At 39.2% G+C, this 19558-nt stretch overlaps 1 protein-coding gene across 1 annotated transcript; it reads left to right on the forward strand.

The window, feature by feature from the left end:
- Positions 1-525: 525 nt before the first annotated feature.
- On the forward strand, positions 526-12397 carry fzr1a (fizzy/cell division cycle 20 related 1a). Its single transcript, XM_055033755.1, has 14 exons — positions 526-677; positions 2005-2078; positions 4163-4291; positions 4463-4526; positions 6684-6814; positions 6901-6986; positions 7090-7273; positions 7367-7432; positions 8908-9010; positions 9182-9366; positions 9454-9687; positions 10205-10309; positions 10954-11046; positions 11140-12397. Exons 2-14 carry the CDS (start codon positions 2007-2009, stop codon positions 11179-11181), a joined length of 1494 nt encoding a protein of 497 aa, XP_054889730.1. The 5' UTR covers positions 526-677; positions 2005-2006; the 3' UTR covers positions 11182-12397.
- The last annotated feature ends 7161 nt before the right edge of the window (positions 12398-19558 follow it).

Here is a 19558-nt window from a genome sequence, read left to right on the forward strand (position 1 = left end):
AGATCCAAAATGAAAAATAATTCCAATATGCCAAATCCTATGTTTGGTGGAAAACTGACAACACATCAGCCTGACAAGAGCGTCCCAATGATGAAGCATGCTGATGTCAGGATCATGTATTACAGGAAAAGGACTTGAGCTTGTAGTGAAAGCTCCCTTCAGTTATAAGAGTTTGGGTAATTTTGCAATTTTATTATTAAATGTGCAGTATTGTAATTAATAAATTTCACTTTGTACTCATGAGTATGATGACGTACTCTTATTTGTATTCTGTAAAAGCCATGTTTATATATATCTATATATTCTTTTTTTTATGCGCACACAAAGTCAGTGGTGAAAAATAAAACCTCCTTGGTTTGTTTTGAAAATGCCTTGTCTTAATGGAAGCGCAATAGGCTGCTATATTAGCAAACATTAATTTATTTTATCGCATGGCAAAGAAGACCAGAACCGACGAGGGGCACACGTTTCCTTAGCAACGAGAAGTGTGCGATTCAAAATCAGTGACGTCACGCCCTTCCCGTGGTGCTTTGCAAACCCAAATTGAATACTCGATTAAAGAATTCATTTGTATTCTATTAATTCCCGTTTTAAAGGCACAAGAAAAGACGTGAGTTTGACACGCCTGGACAGAAGGAGCTCACCAGCACCAAAAGAGGAGAGTGTATTGGATAAAGGTAGGACTTATCGCAAGTGGAGATTGTTCACAAATAGTGTTGACAAAGCATTAGCTTGACAGCTAACGTTAGCTTAGCTTAGCTCTGTGCGCTAGGTGATTGGATTGTTTTTGTTTTGTTTTTGTCTTTTTTAGTACTGCAACTATATAGTAATGATAATTAACATGTAATGTTAATTTTAAATACAGGTAAATCCGTGTGGTTTGGATGCATTTTCAGATCTAAGTAAATAGTTGTGTAGTGTCAAGTAGATTATAGTGGTGCTCTTATTAGCATCTATTTAGAATGAACTAAATCCATATAAAGTAAATGAATAATAATGTAACGTTAAATCTAAACTTGACATCAGTTGGATTCGGGACGAAGCAAACTTTTATGAGTTAAACTGTCATGTCCTCACTCGTTTTTTTTTTTTTTTTTAAATAGGATTTCACTTGATTTGACCAATTTATGACCGCAGTGGATTATTTTCTGCCTCTTAATGAATAGTTATACAATTAACCTTTTAGACAGAAGTAGGGGTGAAGCGATTCCTGGAGTGATTCGAGATGATTAAAACGCTGCAGGTGTATTTATACAGGTGAGCGGATAGACTTAACACTGCGGGCAGCTGCGCATTAGATGATTAACCTAAGTGTAGCTTTACAGACGAACCGGAAAGTTTATTTCATATCATCCCGTTCTCAACAAATGGGTGGCGGTGATATGTAGCTGGTAGATGAGTTTCTGTGTGTGACGAACAAACATGTCAAATCCCGTCGCTAACATGGACACAAAATCTATAAATGTGGGCAAGGTGACTGAGGATGAATACAGAAACGAAAAGTTGGACTGCAGACATTTTTTATAAGCGTTGTGTGTGAGCCTGCCTCTTTATTATTACACTGAATATAATTTAAGATTTTTGTTTAAGTTTTCTTCAGGTTGACTTGGAAAGCGAGCTATTACTATTATTATTGCACGGAAATTTTCTAAACTACAGAAAAGTTATTATTAGGGAAGCTCAAATGTGGAAAATTGGACTGATGTTGATAGTAATACTGCTGTTATGTTAGATTTACCACTGCTTTCTTTTGTCGTTTTTTTCATCCAATTACTCAACTAATAGTAAGAATAATAGATAGATTGTTTGATTACTAAAATATTTGTTTACAACAGCTCTAGACAAAACATGTAACCTATATTTTTTGCATTATTATTCAAAAAGTTAATTGAAGTACTGTCAGACTAAAATGTCTTCTGAAAGTTAAAAATGACAATTCATCAGTTATTTAAATTTCTAATCTTTGCTGTAACATATTGTGTTGTCTTTGCTTGTTTTGTTAAGGTATGATGGATCAGGATTATGAGTGCCGGCTGCTCAGACAAATAAATATCCAAAATGAGAATGCAAGCCCCATAGTGAGTATGCAAGAAACTTACCTTTCCTTCTTTGCTCATTTTCTTTTCCCGCAAAATTGTTTTCATGGAAGCTGGTAGAACATGCAGGAGAAAATGAGAAGTGGCACAAAAATAAGCAAGATTCAGGACTCAGCTTGTTCATTGATCTGTCATGAAAATGTCAAGGCAAACGTTCACTATATAATATTTACATGCTCTGTTCTGTTTTTTTAAAAAGTCTACGATTCTTGAGTGAAAAAAATGCACAAGAATGTCAATGTATGGTAATGCTTTCTATCTGATTCTCTGTGCTATTTTTCTATTAAAGTTATGATATTTTTACATAAGTATTTAACTTTCTGAATATTTTCAACACTTTTACTGCGTGGTTTTGTGCCAAATCGCCGTTAAAAGTTGTACTAAAGAGACCATAAGGAGACTCTGTCATTGTGTTATCAACTCCCACTGTGACTTTTTGCATCTTATGCACAACATACCAAAGACAATCTCTTGTGGTTTTAATATTGCACAAAATGACATTCTTATGAGGCTTTTTTTTGTTGTTTTTTGTTGAGAGATTTTTTTCCATAAATATATAATGGCATTACACAATTGTGGATTTGTCAGCTGAACATCCATTCTCTGAATCTGCTGTTTCAATCCAAAGGTATTCTAATGGATTGAGATCTGGCGACTTTGGGAGCCATTAGAGTAAATTGCTCTCATTGTTATGTTCAAGAAACCAGTTTGCGATGTAGTGATCTGTGAGACATGGTGCATAATTCTACTGGAAATATCCATGTGAAGATTTGTAAACATTAAATAAAGATATTGCGGTGGTCAACAACAATAATTGGATCGATTTGGATTGAATTTATTTTTGTTAAACCAAAAATCTTGTTTCTTATAGGAAACAAAACCAATGTTCCACAGAAGATAATAGGGATAAAAAATGTATTTCTTCCTGTTTTTAATTGAAATTTGAACAACAAATGGCACCAATGGGCTCAAAGTCTGCAAAAAAAGGTATTCTCTCTACCATTATATCACCACCAGCCTGACGGAGTGAAATAAAGCTGTTTGGATTTGTGGTTTCGCATTGTTTTTCACCAGAGTCTGACACTGCCATCTGAATGTAACAGCTGAGATCAAGACTCCTCAGACCAGGCAACGGTTTTCCAGGCTGTTATTGTTCCATCGTGGTGAGGCTGTATTAACTGAAGCCTCAGTTTCCAGTTGTCAGCTGATAGGAGTGACACCCAGTGCAGTCTTCCACTGCTCAGTGTCAGCATATTGTGCATCCACAGATTGTGCTCTGCATTTAAGGGTTTTAATGAACAATTGAACCTTCTCTTTTGGTATCACTTTCATCTGCACAATTACCTGTCACTAGAGATTTTCTTTATGCTCATGTTAGCAAACGCATTATAGAAGCTTTTTGGTCTGAAATTTACGTTAAATGCCTGTATATAACGTAAATGTGCATTCAGTTTTTATAGTTGCTTGTTCAAATAAAGCATCTTCAGCCACAGCCTCAAATTTTGTAATCCTTCATTGTAAAGATAACTGTATCACCCACTCATATTCAATATATTGGCGTCTATAAAGTGCCTGCTTGACAAAAAGAAGCCAACTGATTGCATCAAATTGCTGTTATTTGGTCTAGTTCTCAGTTCTGAGAATGTAAAAGGCTGCAGGCGACAGTCAAGAAGACACCAGCACCAGGCGCAGAAAGTTGTGCCATCTGTCTTAACTAGTATGTTTAATTCATCATCATTGAACAATATTGACAATTCTCGCAAAAATAATAGTTGTAAATTGGCGAAAGACTAAGAATGGAAGAGCTTGTTACTGTCCATCTGTGTGAAAGTAAAATAGTTAACAGACAAGTTATTTGACCGTGGCTCCAGGGTTGAGGCTCCTCATTGGCCAAATGATTGGCCTTTGTAAATGTTGCCTCCTGTTCTTAACACCTCAAATGAATGCACCATCTGCCACATAAATTATCCTCCTGTTTTGTTATTAAAATTTCAAGTCTGTGTCCAAGAGCTGTTTCTCTTTGGCCTCCAGTCAGAAATTGCTGTCTTCTCTCTTCCCTCGTGTAGAAAGCTGTGGGAGCAGTGCGATCTCTGACACCCACCAGCTCCCCCCTGTCCTCTCCCAGCAAGCACGGTGATCGCTTCATCCCCTCCCGGGCGGGAGCCAACTGGAGTGTCAACTTCCACCGCATTAATGTGAGTCTGCCGCTCTTCACCAGCGACTTCGCTGTCTGTCGTAGCAAACGCATCACGCTTCCAGCATCAGTGTTCAGTTTGTGCGCTTTGGAAACATATTTCACGCTACTCGTTTTGTTCGATCTTCTGCTTAATGTCCAGCTTTGTCTTGTTTTTCATTTTCTGATCCAGGAAATTGAAAAGTCGCACAGTCAAAATAGAAAAACCAAAGATGGGACAACCGACAGCAATAAAGGTACTATATGTCCTGATTTTTAAAAACATTTTTTCCTCTTAATCTGGGATATTTTTGGCACAAATCCGTAGCAGCTTCCATTTCTCCTGACATCTCAAAGCAGGCAATATCAGAGATGGATGTCAGTCACTCTAAATTTTCTTTTAAAGGATTCTGAGCCAGAAAACGCTGTAAATGAAAACAGAACTCTTACACAAATTGCATTATTCTATCCTTGTTTACTTTTTGTAAAATATGGGCTATGTTCCTCTAATCACAACGGTCGGGTGTTTTAAGAGGTCAGCATTTCATCTATCACATAATCATTTCATCTTTCTTAAGTTGTAGTTTGGTAAATTTGACCATTTTGTCTTTTTTTTTTCCTCAAGCAAAAATGATTATTTTGCTTTTTAGCTACAGTGTATTGTTCTTCTGGGTTTGGAGACCTGTTGGCCAGTTTGTTTATGTTTTTATCCTTTTTTCTCATGAACACCAATTAAAGATTACATTTTGTGTTCACTTGTGTTGACTTTGACCAACATTTCAATTGGTTTGATTTTTTTTATTTTTTTTTAAACACTGAAGTGTGTAAAGGATACAAAAAAAGGGAGGCCAACACTTTTTCACACTGCTGCTTGCATTTAAGCATAGAAAGGATTTGATTTTGAAGAAATCGATGATCATTACCCTTTTTATTTCTGTGATTTCTTTTGAACATAAAACCCTGCTTCCTGCATCTTCACTCTATCAAAAGTGTTAAATTCAAAATAATCATTTTAAAAAACATCATGCGTTATGAAAGGGGGCTTGGTTTGGCTGGTGAGCCTCTCTGGTTCAGCTCTGCCTGTTTGGGAACTCCTGGAGACAAAAATTACTGCTGCTGTGTGTGAATTTGAGGCGACTGACCCGATTCAAGCTTGTGTGAGCTTGAACTAAAACACCCTTACTGAAAGCTCTTATGAAGCAGTAACTTTTCTGTTTAGCCGTCTTCTTTTCAATGAACACGAAGTGGAGGAAATATTTATCTGATCGCAGCTGTTTTGTGAGCTTGCTCACCGGGGAAGAAAGGGAGGGTTTAGTGAAATGAGGTGTTGATCCCCTGTGACCCTGCCAGGTTTCATGTGTCTGTTTGGCACAGAGGTCAAACGCAGAATAAATCCTTTTAAATCAGTTATCACCATGGAAAGATAGGAGATCTGAGCAGGGTGTAAATCTTGCAGCTATCTGTGTGTTTTTGTCTTTATTCAGCAAGTTGGAAAACATGATGACGAAAAATGAAGTTTTTTTCTGTTATAAGATAAATTCAACACATTTATGGACTAATAGATGAGGCCCGTGAGTCATAAATTGTCGTGTGTGAACATTCCTCCCATAGTGGAGGTGCTGATTGGTCAGAGTGAATGACCAGTCATTCACCACTGACCGTCCTGTGGTGCGTCTTGACCCCGGTCGCTTCGCCAGGGGTCATCACTGAGGAGGCTAAGGGAGATCCAGGCTCCGGTCATTGAGCCTCCTATTCGGTCTACACACCTTAGTCCTCCAAAAATGTACTGAGTGAGCTGTAGCTCTGTGTTGCTTAGCAGCAGCCACTAAACCTAAAGGCTTTAGAGTATTTCTGAACAGAGGAGCAAACCAAAATCCTTCCTGAGAGGTTTGCCAACCTGATGTCCAGCCGAACAAAATCTCCGAGCCGTGCTTAGCAACAAAGGTGTCACTATGAAGCCCTTAGTCGTGTTTTTCTAAAGAATAAAATCACTTTTTTTTCCCCCAGTAGAGTTTAAATATAATTTTCTAGTGAAGTTTTAATTAGTGATAAATTATGAATTGTTTATATTGAAAGACATACATCAGAGAAGACAGTGAGTCTTAACAGATAACAGATTTTTTTTTTATTGGTTTTAGATGTTCATTTAAAGCTGATTTTTATCTAATATTTTGAACTGTTTCCTCAAGCTTTTCCTCATTCTTAAGCCAGTTTTGATGACTCGACCTCTTTCATTTACAAAGTGTGAGAAGGCATATAGAAAAAGGAAACCAGTATTAAACACAGCTCAGGCAAATATTCTCGCTAAAATATGAGGGGGAGCAGTGAAATTGCAGAGGGAGTATGGTGAATTTGTGTTTAATTTTGACAGCCCGGTTAGTTTCTTCGCCTCTCATATTCGTTTCTGTCGTCAGTGGACGGTCTGGCTTACTCCGCTCTGCTGAAGAATGAGCTGCTGGGAGCGGGAATTGAGAAAGTTCAAGACCCTCAGTCTGAAGACCGTCGATTGCAGCCATCTACTCCTGCCAAGAGGAGCCTTTTTAGTGTAAGAAAAGAAGATGGCCGTAATTTGTGTTTGTTCATTTTAAACTGGGATTTCCTCATGAATTATTTGCCGTTTGTGTTTTATAGTATTCTGTAAGTACGAAGAGGGCTCTACCAGAAGAAGACGGCAACACGGTTTCCCCGTATTCGTTATCACCTGTCAGTAGCAACAGGTAATCAATATTAATCCAGAATCAAGAAGTTTTTGTTTTGTTTTGTTTTGTTTTTTGTGATTTTTTTTTTTTTTTTTTTCTTAACTTGTTATTTGCTCTGCAGCCAAAAATTGCTACGGTCACCAAGAAAGCCTACACGCAAGATTTCCAAAATCCCCTTTAAAGTTTTAGATGCTCCAGAGCTTCAGGACGACTTCTACCTCAACCTGGTGGACTGGTCCTCTCTGAACGTGCTCAGCGTGGGGCTGGGTACCTGTGTTTACCTGTGGAGCGCCTGCACTAGTCAGGTGTGCGACACCCCTTTCAATCTGGCGTTGAAAGTTTTCCGATCCTTGTGTTGCGAATGTCAAGAACCTTTTTTCTTTCTTCTTGTTTCCCAGGTGACGCGTCTTTGCGACCTCTCTGTGGAAGGAGATTCGGTTACATCAGTGGGCTGGTCAGAGAGGGTAGGTCGCCGTCCTTTCACAAAAAAAAAAGATGTTATTGTTCCCCAGAAATCAAAACAAATCTTATTTTAGTACAGTTTTAGGTATTTGCAATTACTGCATTTCAGAAACAATGTCCTGTTTATAAGTTGAAATGTTGAAAGGGCAATAAAATTCACTTTATTTATGAATCTACAAAAAAAAATGCATTATTAGAATGTGAAGTATGATGGGACTTAATTGGAAATACACAAAATTAAACCGCAATTCAATCATGAATGCATCTATAAAAGAGAAACATATATTTTTATGTCGCAGCCTTTAGTTAAAATGTAATACATCTCCATGTGACTTTCAAATGTCTTGTACCGATCAGTACTGGCGAATATGCATGTGTGTCTGGTTTTCATTGGGATAATATTATCCACACAATTAAGTGGAACAAATTAAAATTGATGTGACCAGAAGCACAAAGACTTGAACTGTAAAATATGCAGGAATGTTTCTGGTTTCAGTGGAAACTTGACATTTTGCCAGGCAACATGATTTTTCTGAGCTACTGTGTTTATTTTACTGTCAAAAACCTTGAATAGTGCACATACCAAGGAAGTTGTGTATATTTATATTTACACAATCTAAACACTGTTAATGAATGAATAAAAAAAATATTGGGCTAAAACTTGACTAGAAGATTTACTCTATGTTTATAATGTAGAGTTTAGATTTATGACCCGAGTCCAAACCCAACCAGTGAATACACACAGGACAGAGACAGCCAAACAAGAATACACAATGTACAGTTGTGTTAATCTGTTTATTATAGTCTAAACAAGGGAGATGATAGTTAACCTGTTGAGGAAATAAAGGAAATAAGTAGGGTGTAGATTCTAGTCAGACTCCACCGTGTTCCACTTGAACAGCAGCAGCGATTGATTCCTATCAATCACGTGTCTTAACATGACTCACTGTGATTATAACAAGCGACAGGATGGAGCCGGAAGACATTGAACAAAAGTCAAAATCAGGAGAAGGTTTACTTCTTCCTTAACTGATGGCCTAAAAAGAAAAGCAGTAAAATCTTAATTAAAATAATATGCCGGGTTTCTTCTGGCTCAGGCCTATAATTAAAGTTAATCAGTAGGGTTGAATTGGGCTTAGACACAATGACTGCTGGTCGAGTTGGATATTTTTATTTTTTTTTAGTCTCAATGTAAACTCCATTCTACATCGGGTCTAAATGGAGACCATGATTAAAAAGTCGTGGTCTAAATACTTCAGTATTTAAAAATCAAGTTTCTATTCTCGTTAAAGCTATCTAAAGGTTACTGAAATAGAAACAGATCCATTGTTGAACAGAGTACAAAATTTCTGTTCCTCTTTTTAAATAATTAAACGAAACATGTAAGGTTTAAACGCATTGTCTGACTCCACAATCACATATCCAAGTGTTTCGGCTGAGCTGTGTTTGACTGGACGCGTGTTGTTGTTGTTTTTAGGGTAACCTGGTAGCGGTGGGCACTCATAAGGGCTACGTCCAAATTTGGGACGCGGCAGCAGGGAAGAAGCTCTCTGTGTTGGAGGGACACACGGCCAGAGTGGGTGAGTTGACAGTAAGACAGATGAACAGATGAAGGAGGAGACGGTGTGAAGACGAATTTATTAGAAGATTTGAATATTTCTTCGCAGTTGTTATCAGTGTCTCTCGTTTTCACCCAGTGAATCATCTCCCCTTTGACCCGCCTTTCGGGGGTTTTTTTGTTTTGCTGCCAGGTGCTTTGGCGTGGAACGCCGACCAGCTGTCGTCTGGAAGCCGCGATCGTGTGATTCTGCAGCGGGACATCAGAGCGCCGCCTCTGCAGTCGGAGCGTCGTCTCCAGGGCCACAGGCAGGAAGTCTGTGGGCTCAAGTGGAGCACGGACCACCAGCTACTGGCTTCAGGTGGAAACGATAACAAGGTAGGCAGAAAAAGGATCTCATCTGTTCCTCTGATTGCTGCACATCTGGAGAGCAACCTAATGTCCTGCTTCTCCCTGTTTCCATAGCTACTTGTGTGGAACCACTCGAGCGTGCTGCCCGTGCAGCAATACACGGAGCACTTGGCTGCAGTTAAGGCCATCGCCTGGTCACCCCACCAGCATGGCCTGCTGGCCTCAGGTGGCGGCACGGCTGACCGCTGCATCCGCTTCTGGAACACTCTGACCGGCCAGCCGCTGCAGTGCACCGACACCGGCTCTCAGGTCTGCAACCTGGCCTGGTCCAAGCACACCAATGAACTGGTGAGTCCTCTGTCGCTTCTGATGCTGTTGACGTGAAAGAGAATAGTTGCAAAGGGGGGAAAAGTACAGTTGGTTCCAGATGTGTTCGTGACTCAAAGCTCAGCTTGGAAATGACTGAAGGATTTTAAATCAGGCTTTTTTTTTGTGGCCAGTTTTCTCTGCGGTCTGACCTGCCAGTACAGTTTAAGTTCTTCATTTTTATTGATTGGAAGACATGACATAGATTATGTGCTGGAGGTTCAAAAATTGCAGTTTTAATTTTTATTATTTTATTTTTTTGCATTTAATTTTAACTCCAGAATGAAAGTAGAAATTGTTGCTGTTCCTTAAATATTTTTGCCAGGGTAACAGGTGTTTCTTTTAACGTTGTGACCCTGCCAATAGCTTTTTTTTTTGTTTGTTTCTTTGTTTTTTTACTGCTTTTATTCAATACCACACCTACTATATACCCCTCTCTGCTCCTGTGCCACTTTCCTGCTCATTTGTTTGCTTTTCTTTTGTTTGTTGTTCCCTCCAGGTTAGCACACATGGTTATTCCCAAAACCAGATCCTGGTTTGGAAGTATCCCTCTTTAACCCAAGTGGCAAAACTCACCGGGCATTCCTACAGAGTACTCTACCTGGTAAGCAATTTATATAGAGATTAGCCACCATAAACAAGAAAATAGATGAAAATTATTGTTGGTGAAGGATAATAAAAAGCACAGGGGAATCTTTTCTTGGATATTAATTAATTTGAAATTTGAAAAAACAATAAATTAGCTAATGTTAAGTTCTTTTGGCCTCTTTAAATTTGTCACAAGACTCAAAATCTGCGACAATATCCTTTCCGGAGGGCTCAAGCATGATCATAGATACTGCTTGCAGTAATCTAGTATTCTGGCTCCAGGCAGAGAACAGCTGATCGTGGTTTTGATCCTAGATACATTGCTCTGGTGGTTTTCTGTCTTCAGAGCTGCTGTAATAAATATTACTTGTGAAGTCAAACTGTCTATGATGCTCTACAAAAAATCCGGAGCAGAGCCGAGAGTGTCAAACATTTCCTGGTGGAGACATTTGCAGTGATGTGATGTGAAGGCACCATGTTGCTATGGGAAGCCAAGCAGTTTATAGAAGCAGTTAAAATCTGGTTCTCCTTCCAGCCCCGGGTTGGACGGTGGAGCTGCTTTGCTGGAAAGTAATGAAGAGACAGTCAGCTTTTCTGGAACGTAGCTAGAATAATAACAGTATTTTGTGTACTGGATGTGTAATAAGGCGTTCTGTGCAGGCCATGTCACCCGATGGAGAAGCCATCGTGACCGGGGCGGGAGATGAAACACTTCGGTTCTGGAACGTCTTCAGTAAAATGAGATCCACTAAGGTAGCGACCCAACTCCTTTTTCAAATTGTTCCATTCCCCTAAATGCACAACATGGCATTTTAAAACAATATTTTTGTGATTCCTCCCTCTCAGGAATCTGTGTCGGTGCTGAACCTCTTCACCAGGATCCGGTAGTCTGTTCTGCAAGGGAGCGGCGGCGGGAAGGGGGGAGTCATCTCTTCGCGTTGTGAACGGACCATCTTCAGGAGGGGAGGCGGGGGCTCCCTTCCCCTCCACTTCCCTTGAATAATTTAGCCGTGTTGTAGCTGAGGTTGGGAGGTGCTGCAGAGATGCACTGTCAGGTTGTGGAGAGCTGAAGGGAGGAGTGCAGCGCACACAGAGTGAACCTCTGCAAACAGACCTGTGGTCCCCGATCACAGGGAGCATTCTGGAGCCATCTGTGTGATTGTTTTGTTTACAAACTGACTCTGTGCATACCTGCCAAAATATATTACGTTTGTCCTTTTGATTGTTTGTTTATTTATTTGTAACACTTTTTTTTTTTAAAGATATATACTGACAAATCTGGTGGATTTATTTTCATGTCCCTAGTTTTCAGTCTAATGTCTGGACTAAGTCTGGATTTGTTCAGGTTTGCTTAAAGAAAATCCTTTTTTGTTATTCAGTTTTTGGAGAGGTTCTCGGATAAGGATTACAAATAACATCTACCAGTTTTGCTTTGAAAGCTCAAGATAAGTTAATTTCATTAGAAAAAAAAAGCCTTTTTTTTAACATAGTTCATTTTAGGATAATAAATGTTCAGGCATTATTTCTCAATATCATAAGTTAAAAGAGAAAAAGTCTTATGGAAAACTGTACATAGGGACAATATTACAGGAGTAATTCCTGTGAAGCTATATCGTTTTAGTCCGACTTGTATGGGATTCTTTTTTTATCTTATTATCCTTCAGTTCATTTGTGGGTTATTGGACGTGGAACATTTTTTAAAAAGTCATTTCGGTTCATCTGTGTACTTTGTAACCACGACTGAACTTTACAGTTTAAAAAAAGACAAAATGAATAATCTGAACAAATTATGTTTGCAGAACTTTTGCGTTATCTGCTGAGATGCTTGAGCCCAACGCCCTTAAGCCATGCTTTTTGGATAAACATATTTTACCGTATCATATCACCTGCTTTCATTTTCTCCCTGGAATGTCAAGCTGAGGTGCCAGGTTTAAATGAATGACTTTTAGTTTTCTATACAGTGAAGCATGTTTGAGGAAAAGATGAGCAGATTTGCTGCAAACATCGCATTTGATGCCACTTCAGACTTATCCTGCCAATGTAAATTATGGAAAACTTTCTGTACCAAGATTTGATCAGCAAATAAATGCCCATATCTTGTCAAGTCTGCCATGGCTGTTTTGTTTCAAATCTGAGTTTTTGGTAAATGGACTGAAGTCAGAGTACAGCTGAATCTAGTCAGATTCAGCCAGCTGCACTCTGAAACGAACATATAACGTCACTTTGTGCATTTCTTTTAATAATGTGCTTTTTGATTTACAGAGTCCTTTTCTTGGATTTTTAAAAATTCATTAAAATATTGTAAGTTCATAAAATTATATATATATTTTATTTTTTTAATTTTATTTTCAAAATCAATCAGCTTGACTATTTTGGTCCCCTGTGGCAAAAAATTAATGTCTTGACTTTGGTCCAGACCATCAAATCCGACATACAGTGGGTTACATACTAATGAGGATGTTATGCTGTACTTGAGTTTTATTCATTTATCATTTACTTCCCATCATCCATCACCAATCTGAACACTTTCTGGCTGCTGTCTCCTTTTCTACGCCAAATCCAAACACCAGAGGGAGCCACTCAAATCCACATCTGCTTCCACACCCAACCTTAAACAAATTACCTAGAAGGTGGAGTTCAGATCTAACATACTCCCTGTGATTCAGACTTTGTTAAAAAAAAAAAAACACTATTAGAAACAGTGATCTGTGACTCACAGAACATCCTGTTTAATTTTTAGCGAGAGTTCAGATTGAACTGCATTCGTTTGGATAAGAGTTTCACGCCATGAAGCATTTTCTGTATCACCTTGTTTCCTGGGAGTCTGTAAATTTCCATCATATTCCTGAAGCAGCCCACACACAGAAGCTTAGTTTTGACCCAGAGGATGGAGCATAATAAATGTTCTCAGCCTTAAAATGCTCCCACACCTCTGCAGGTGCCCCGCAGCTTATCCAAATTCGCTTTCACCCATTAAAACAGCAAATGGATGTTATGATCAACAGCTGAAGGGCTCAAATACATGCAAAAGTGATGGGTGAATAATTACACTCTTTTTGCTCTTGTTTTAATTTACACATCACAAATAGATTTCAACATTTAAACTAAAAATGTTGAATAAGAAAATCACAATAATCACAACTAACTGAGTTTCTCTGAAAAAATAAAAAAATTAAGGTGTTCTATTTTTTTGTTGTTTTTTGTTGTGCCAGGTTTTGTGGGCCCAGGTGATTCAGCTTCTATGAACACCAAAGAGCCCGAGCCTTTCTTCCCTTTCGGACTCCATTATAATGTCATCGGAATTACATGCCTGCTCCATTATAGTGGTCAGATAAATCATCAGAATGGGGGACTTTCAGCACAGTCTTTCTGCTCATCATGGTGGGCAGATGTTAATATTAAGCCCCCTGAAAGCAGTGGGGAAAGGGGAACTCTAATATGCATAATCCTACCTCCTGATGCTCCCATCAAGAGACTCAGAGTGTGATGCACATTATGCCGCCAAAGCCCTTCAACACGGAGAACAGGATCTTTCCCCAGGTTCCTCCCTAAGCCTGACTCTTGTGTGTTCTTGATAACTAGGTGAGAGTGATATCAAAGGAGGAACAAAGCTTCTGTGATCACTGTTAGCTGCAGCAACCAGACTCCTTCTTGTTTTTTTTTTCTTTTGCCCATTTTCTCCGCAGGCACAGAGCCCATGAGGGCCCTGTTTACACGTAGAGAAAAGTCACTCACCTCTGCTCTGCCTTTTTTAAGCTCTGATAAAACGGGGGGGGTTGGGTGTTTTTCCACAGCCTGGAAACTGCAAAGAGCTGTCAAATGACTTCTGCTGCTTTGATTTAAATAGCTCTGTGTTCTAATGATGCTTCAACATGTTCATTAGGTGGGAAAAGGAAAATGAGCCACGCTCATGTAGGATGTGAAAGAGAAACAGAGACAAATTGACTTTTATTTAAGACGTCCCAGACAAAGTGAAACAAGTATTTTGGAGAAGTGATTACCTCTAAGCTTGTTGTGTTGCAATGGGGAACGCAGTAAAACATGTTGCGTGAATTAGTTCTTAAACATGTATGAATAAAGCGATAATAATAGTGCATTATCTATCTTAACTGTTACGTACAGAAATAGAAATTCACCCTTATCTTAATGAACATCAAATCATTTCTATTTATAAGTTTAAACATGTCTACTTAATAATATATTTTAATTATATAATTTTTTTATTCTTTGTTTAACTGAGAATGATTACAAATCTAACTCCGCCAAGGGTGTGGATAGGATTCTTTTGTTCTTCATGGTATGCTCTTTATTATTTTATTTCTTCTTCAGAAATGAGTTATATTGTGGTGCAGGTGTTAGAGTGCTGGCTGCTGTTTTGCAGCAAAAAAAAACTTTTAGGGGTTCAAATCCCTGACTAAGTTCCTTCTGCTCTCCCCCTGCATGTGTGAGTACTCTGTGTTTTTTCTTTACGCTGATATGCCACCAGTTTAAATTTGTCTTAGTGTGAGCATGTGCATTCTCTGTGTTGACCTCTGACAGTCAGATGACCTACCAGCCCTCAATATTAAACTCTATAGATGATAAGTTAACATAATTTGAGCTTTTCTAGCAGCCAATCATATGCGTACCAGAAGGTTCTATGTCTAGTCCAGGAGTTATCAACGTCTGATAAGAGGATCTGGAATTGAACACACAACTAGCCATTATTCGTCCCATTTTTATCTAATTTACTAATCACACTGAAAGGAAGCAAATTAAAAACAGTAAGTAAATAAGTCCTGGTCCAAGCATAACGTGTAAAAGGTTTTACAAGACATTCAAAGCATCTGAGTGTTCAGTTGTGACAATTTTGTTTTTAAGCTTTAGCTTGAAAAAAATGTTTGTCCGAATGAACCGCTGTGCTGTTTTTACTGCTGTGAGATGGCAGAGGTCTGCGTTCGCCTTGGCCCCAGTCTGTCTGCCCATTAGATGGAAAACTAGTTAGAAAATGCCAAACTCGTACCAAGAAAGACATGATGAGGCCTGGAAGAATGTAGCTTAAGTGATCCGATGAAAAATGAACGACTCAAATGGAGGTGTGAAGATTATATGGACATATGGACAAACTAGAGGACGTGTTCTGGCCCAGCGGCTTCAGTCTGAGATGTTCTGAGAAACAAGAGGCTATTTGTGAGCAGCAGCTCTCAGAAGTCCAACAGTTGTGAGGACGTGCCTCTGCATTTAATGTCATTACTTCCCACAGAAACTTCTCCAGTTTGACCTCCACGCTGTTAATCCTATCTGGATTCTGAACTTTCTCACTGAGAAACTTGGACCTGTTTGCGATGCAGAAAAACATCTTCCACTCCTTCTGAAAGTTGAGGCTTTCATGTAGTCCTTAAAAAGTGTTATCAATATTTCTTCAGGCTTTCTTAAAGTTTTAACAGTTTTTGTGTAGACATGGCGGCTTTCCTGTTCATTTTAGTATGTATCTTCTCAGAATAACATGCAGAATTTAAAGATAAACATGAATCAACTTCAGTCATTTTACTTTCAATTTTGGATCTGAGTTTCTTTCAAATATTCCCTCTCTAAATAGTAATGTAAATTATTGCAATCGACTGTTTTGTTTATTTTAAATGACTGACAGTGATAACAAATTTTTGTATTAATTATTTCATTAAACAACCCTGCTTATTGCATATTGGTTCTATTACTCACTAGAGTTGTATCTTTTACTGCCTTTCTGATAGCACAGAGTAGTTACTGTTTTTGTTTGACTTGATTCAAGGGCAACATCTTTATCTGCTGTGCAGCAAATTAAAATTATATTGAGGTGTGATGCTATCCTAACCAGATTACAGTGTATTGCCATTGTATCTGCTCAGTTTCTTCAGGCAACAGGTAGGCATTTCTCTTAATTAAAAATACACTTAAACTGTAATCTTGATCTCAGAGTCAAACTTTTATTTAATTAGATTCTCTGTACCTACATTGCTAATGCCTCTTTTGTGTTTTCACATTTTGTCATGTTAAAACCACTAAATTAATCGTATTTTATTTTGATCTTATTGTGAAAGACTGACTCAAAGCAGTGTGTTATTACGCACTAGGGGAAGGAAATGATGCGTGCTCTTCTTAATATTTTACAAGTCGCGGTGCCCTTCTGTATTCATCGTGAAAACCTTGCAGTCGCTGATTGCATATTCCCTGCAATCACTGCAGCAATCTTTTTGGGAATGGCGCATTTATAGAATTACATTTTTGCTAATTCATCTTTGCAAATTTTCTCCAGTTCAGTCAGACAGCTCAGTTAAATACTGAAAACAAACATATTTTCAACTTGGTTTGGCTCTGGATTTTAACTTCACCATTTCAAATACATGAAGAGTATTTTAAAAAATTATGCAAAAATGAACTATTACTGTATTTTTAGTGTTGCTTTCTTGGTGTAAAATGAACATATGTTTCAGTTTCAAATCATTTGCTTGTGTTTTTAGCCACTTTTTCCTCATCAATACTTACCATTCTCCCACTCTGTTCATACTGAAGATAATCGTCCTCCTGCCATTGATGCTGCCACCTCCATGTTTCAGCATTGTTTATGGGCAGTAGTATCTTTTTCAGATCACAAAGCATCCAACATCTGAGCAAAAAGGTTCAGCCATGGTCTCATCTGGCCAGAGCACGTTTACAGTGTCACCTGTAGCTTCTGTGGAAAACTTTATATCTGTCTTCTTGTGGTTTTAAGCAATTGCATAATTTCTAAACTTTCTGAACGACCAAACTGTGAAGCAAACAACCAATAGTCAACCTGCTGACAGATCCTCCAATGGACCGTGGCTCTCCTGTTGGCTGCTGGTCTCTTTCTGTGGCCTGCCTGCTAAATCACAAGCCACATCTTTGTTGGCTTGTGATTTTTCACACTTTTAGGATTTTACTCTAAGATGTTCAATATTTGTTCATCAATTAACTCGGCTTTAGCCTTCTACACACCTTCATCCTTTATTGCTCATCCTATCTGTCTCTTCCTTGGTCCCTCATCATGCCGTTTGTTCATTTATGTTCTCAAACAGTTTATTCTGCACTGAGTCGGGCATAATTAATTTAATATTATTTTTTTTAATTATTGTTTATTTCTTCACCAAATCCAATAACTGAACAAAATAATAATAATAATAATAATAATAATAATAATAATAATAATAATAATAATAATAATAATAATAATAATAATAATAATAATAACTCTGCCATAGAGGGGGGGAGGGGGAGGGGGAACAAAACAAAACAAAAAAACTCATCCTGAAATAGAAACAGTATATTGGCAATATCAACATCCTGCAGAGAGATCCATCCTCCCTCACCATATGTTTTATTCATAGTTTTAACCTTCATATAATGTAATTTGACTACCGGTTCGGGCCACACCCTCACAGCGGTCTGAAAAAAAAATTAATAAATAATAATAATGATAAAAACCCCTAAAAATCACGTCAATTGGTCTCCTCGCGCAGTCGTCACTCCGCATCGTCCCTCCTCCTCCTTGTCTCCTCCGGGCAGCGGACGTATATAAACACGGCTGATCCATCTTCCTCCAGCTTACCCAGTAACATCACGACAACCATTACGTGGAGCGCAGATGGGAGGGCTCAGATTGTGGCTGATTTCTGTAAGAAAGAGAAACAGAGAGAGAGAGAGAGAGAGAGAGAGAGAGAGAGAGAGAGAGAGAGAGAGAGAGAGAGAGAGAGGAAGAAGCTCAAACAGTAAATCAGCTCCAGCCTCGGATGCTCGTCGGAAGAATTGAACGGTGAGTATATTATGATTGTTTTTATTGAAACAGTCCGGTTTGCTTCATTTAACCGCTGAAACTGTCGTCTTTTTAAATTCACACATGTACACATATTTTCGACCAAACGCGATTAAAATCAGTTTGTTGCCAAAAGGGGTGAAAAAAGTAAAGAAAAAAACGCTGAAGAGTCTCATGTCGATATGAAACGTCAGCCTCTCCTTCCTGTTGATCATGTCGTCATGTGTATCTGTGATTTGAGACGGAGGAGGTGGGGGGGGGGGGGGGGGGGGAAACAGGCAAACAAACATATAAACACTTCCAAACCGCGGCGCATTTTATAACCCCAGACAGGAGAAAATGTGTCGGCCCATTTTATTGTATTTTTTTTAACCTTATTTATTTATTTTTGAGCCTCCTGAGAGAAAAGTTGGGCGCAGCAACAGGTGGCATGTTGTCTCTTTTCTTCCCGGGCCGAGGCGAGCAGCTGAGGAGGAGATGGAGGAAGAGCAGGGCGTCATTCAGCACCGAGACGCTGGACAGCTCCCACGTCTGCGGCTGATCGCTCCCCTCCCTCCGAGCCGCCGATCCGGTGGGAACGACAGCTTCATCTGGGAGTTATTTTCACCCCCACATTGTTTAGACTTATTGCTGGTCGCCCATTGATTGCATGACCTGCCTTAAAAAAAATCAAATCCATTCTTTCTGAGCAGATGTTTTCCTTCTTCCAAGGAAGTTGCCTGATTTACTTTGAATCGACACCAAAAAATAAATAAGTTGGTTAGTCTTATGGATTATCTTTAAACAGGTTTTTCCCTTTTCGTACAAATAGTCTCTTTTTCTTTCTAGTTTGCACTCAAGGACCCCCCCCCCCCCCACACACACCACACACACACACACGCACACACACACACACACACACACACACACACCCCTACAGACACCCCTACACAAACGCACACACACACACGCATACACACACTTACACCTCCTCCTCCCCTTTTACCCTCTTGCCTCACTTCCTTCCTCTTACTAAACTGGCCCCTATCTTCCCATCCCCCCACTCCCACTCACTCCCAGTCTTGTTGCATAGCTACCAGCTCATACACATACTGGAGATGCAGGACATTCTCCACGTCTGTTTGCTCTCTCAAAATGTGTCCTGGTAGACAGAGGAGCACGCACCAAAAAAAAAAAAAAAAAAAAAAAAAAGCCCCTCCACGAGCTTTCAGCTGTGCACCGTGTAAGATTTCTGTGCTGTGATCCGCTTTCTCTGTTTCCGTGTCCCAGCGCCTCTCTCCTCGCAGCCCCCCAGCACCCCTCCTGTCTCGCTCTTTTGAGAGAAGCTGAAAGGTTGGCATTAAAACAACAAAGGAAGGATGGAATGTCAACAGGCTTCAGAGAGAAATAGGTTGAGGGAAGCGCAGAGATGGAGATTGCATGTACCATTTCCGTCTGCGACTAAAGTTCACAACCTGACACGCTGGGAGCTCATGC

This window comes from Poeciliopsis prolifica, unplaced genomic scaffold, assembly GCF_027474105.1.
Source record: "Poeciliopsis prolifica strain line A6 unplaced genomic scaffold, Auburn_PproV2 SCAFFOLD008, whole genome shotgun sequence".
Lineage (NCBI taxonomy): Eukaryota > Metazoa > Chordata > Actinopteri > Cyprinodontiformes > Poeciliidae > Poeciliopsis > Poeciliopsis prolifica.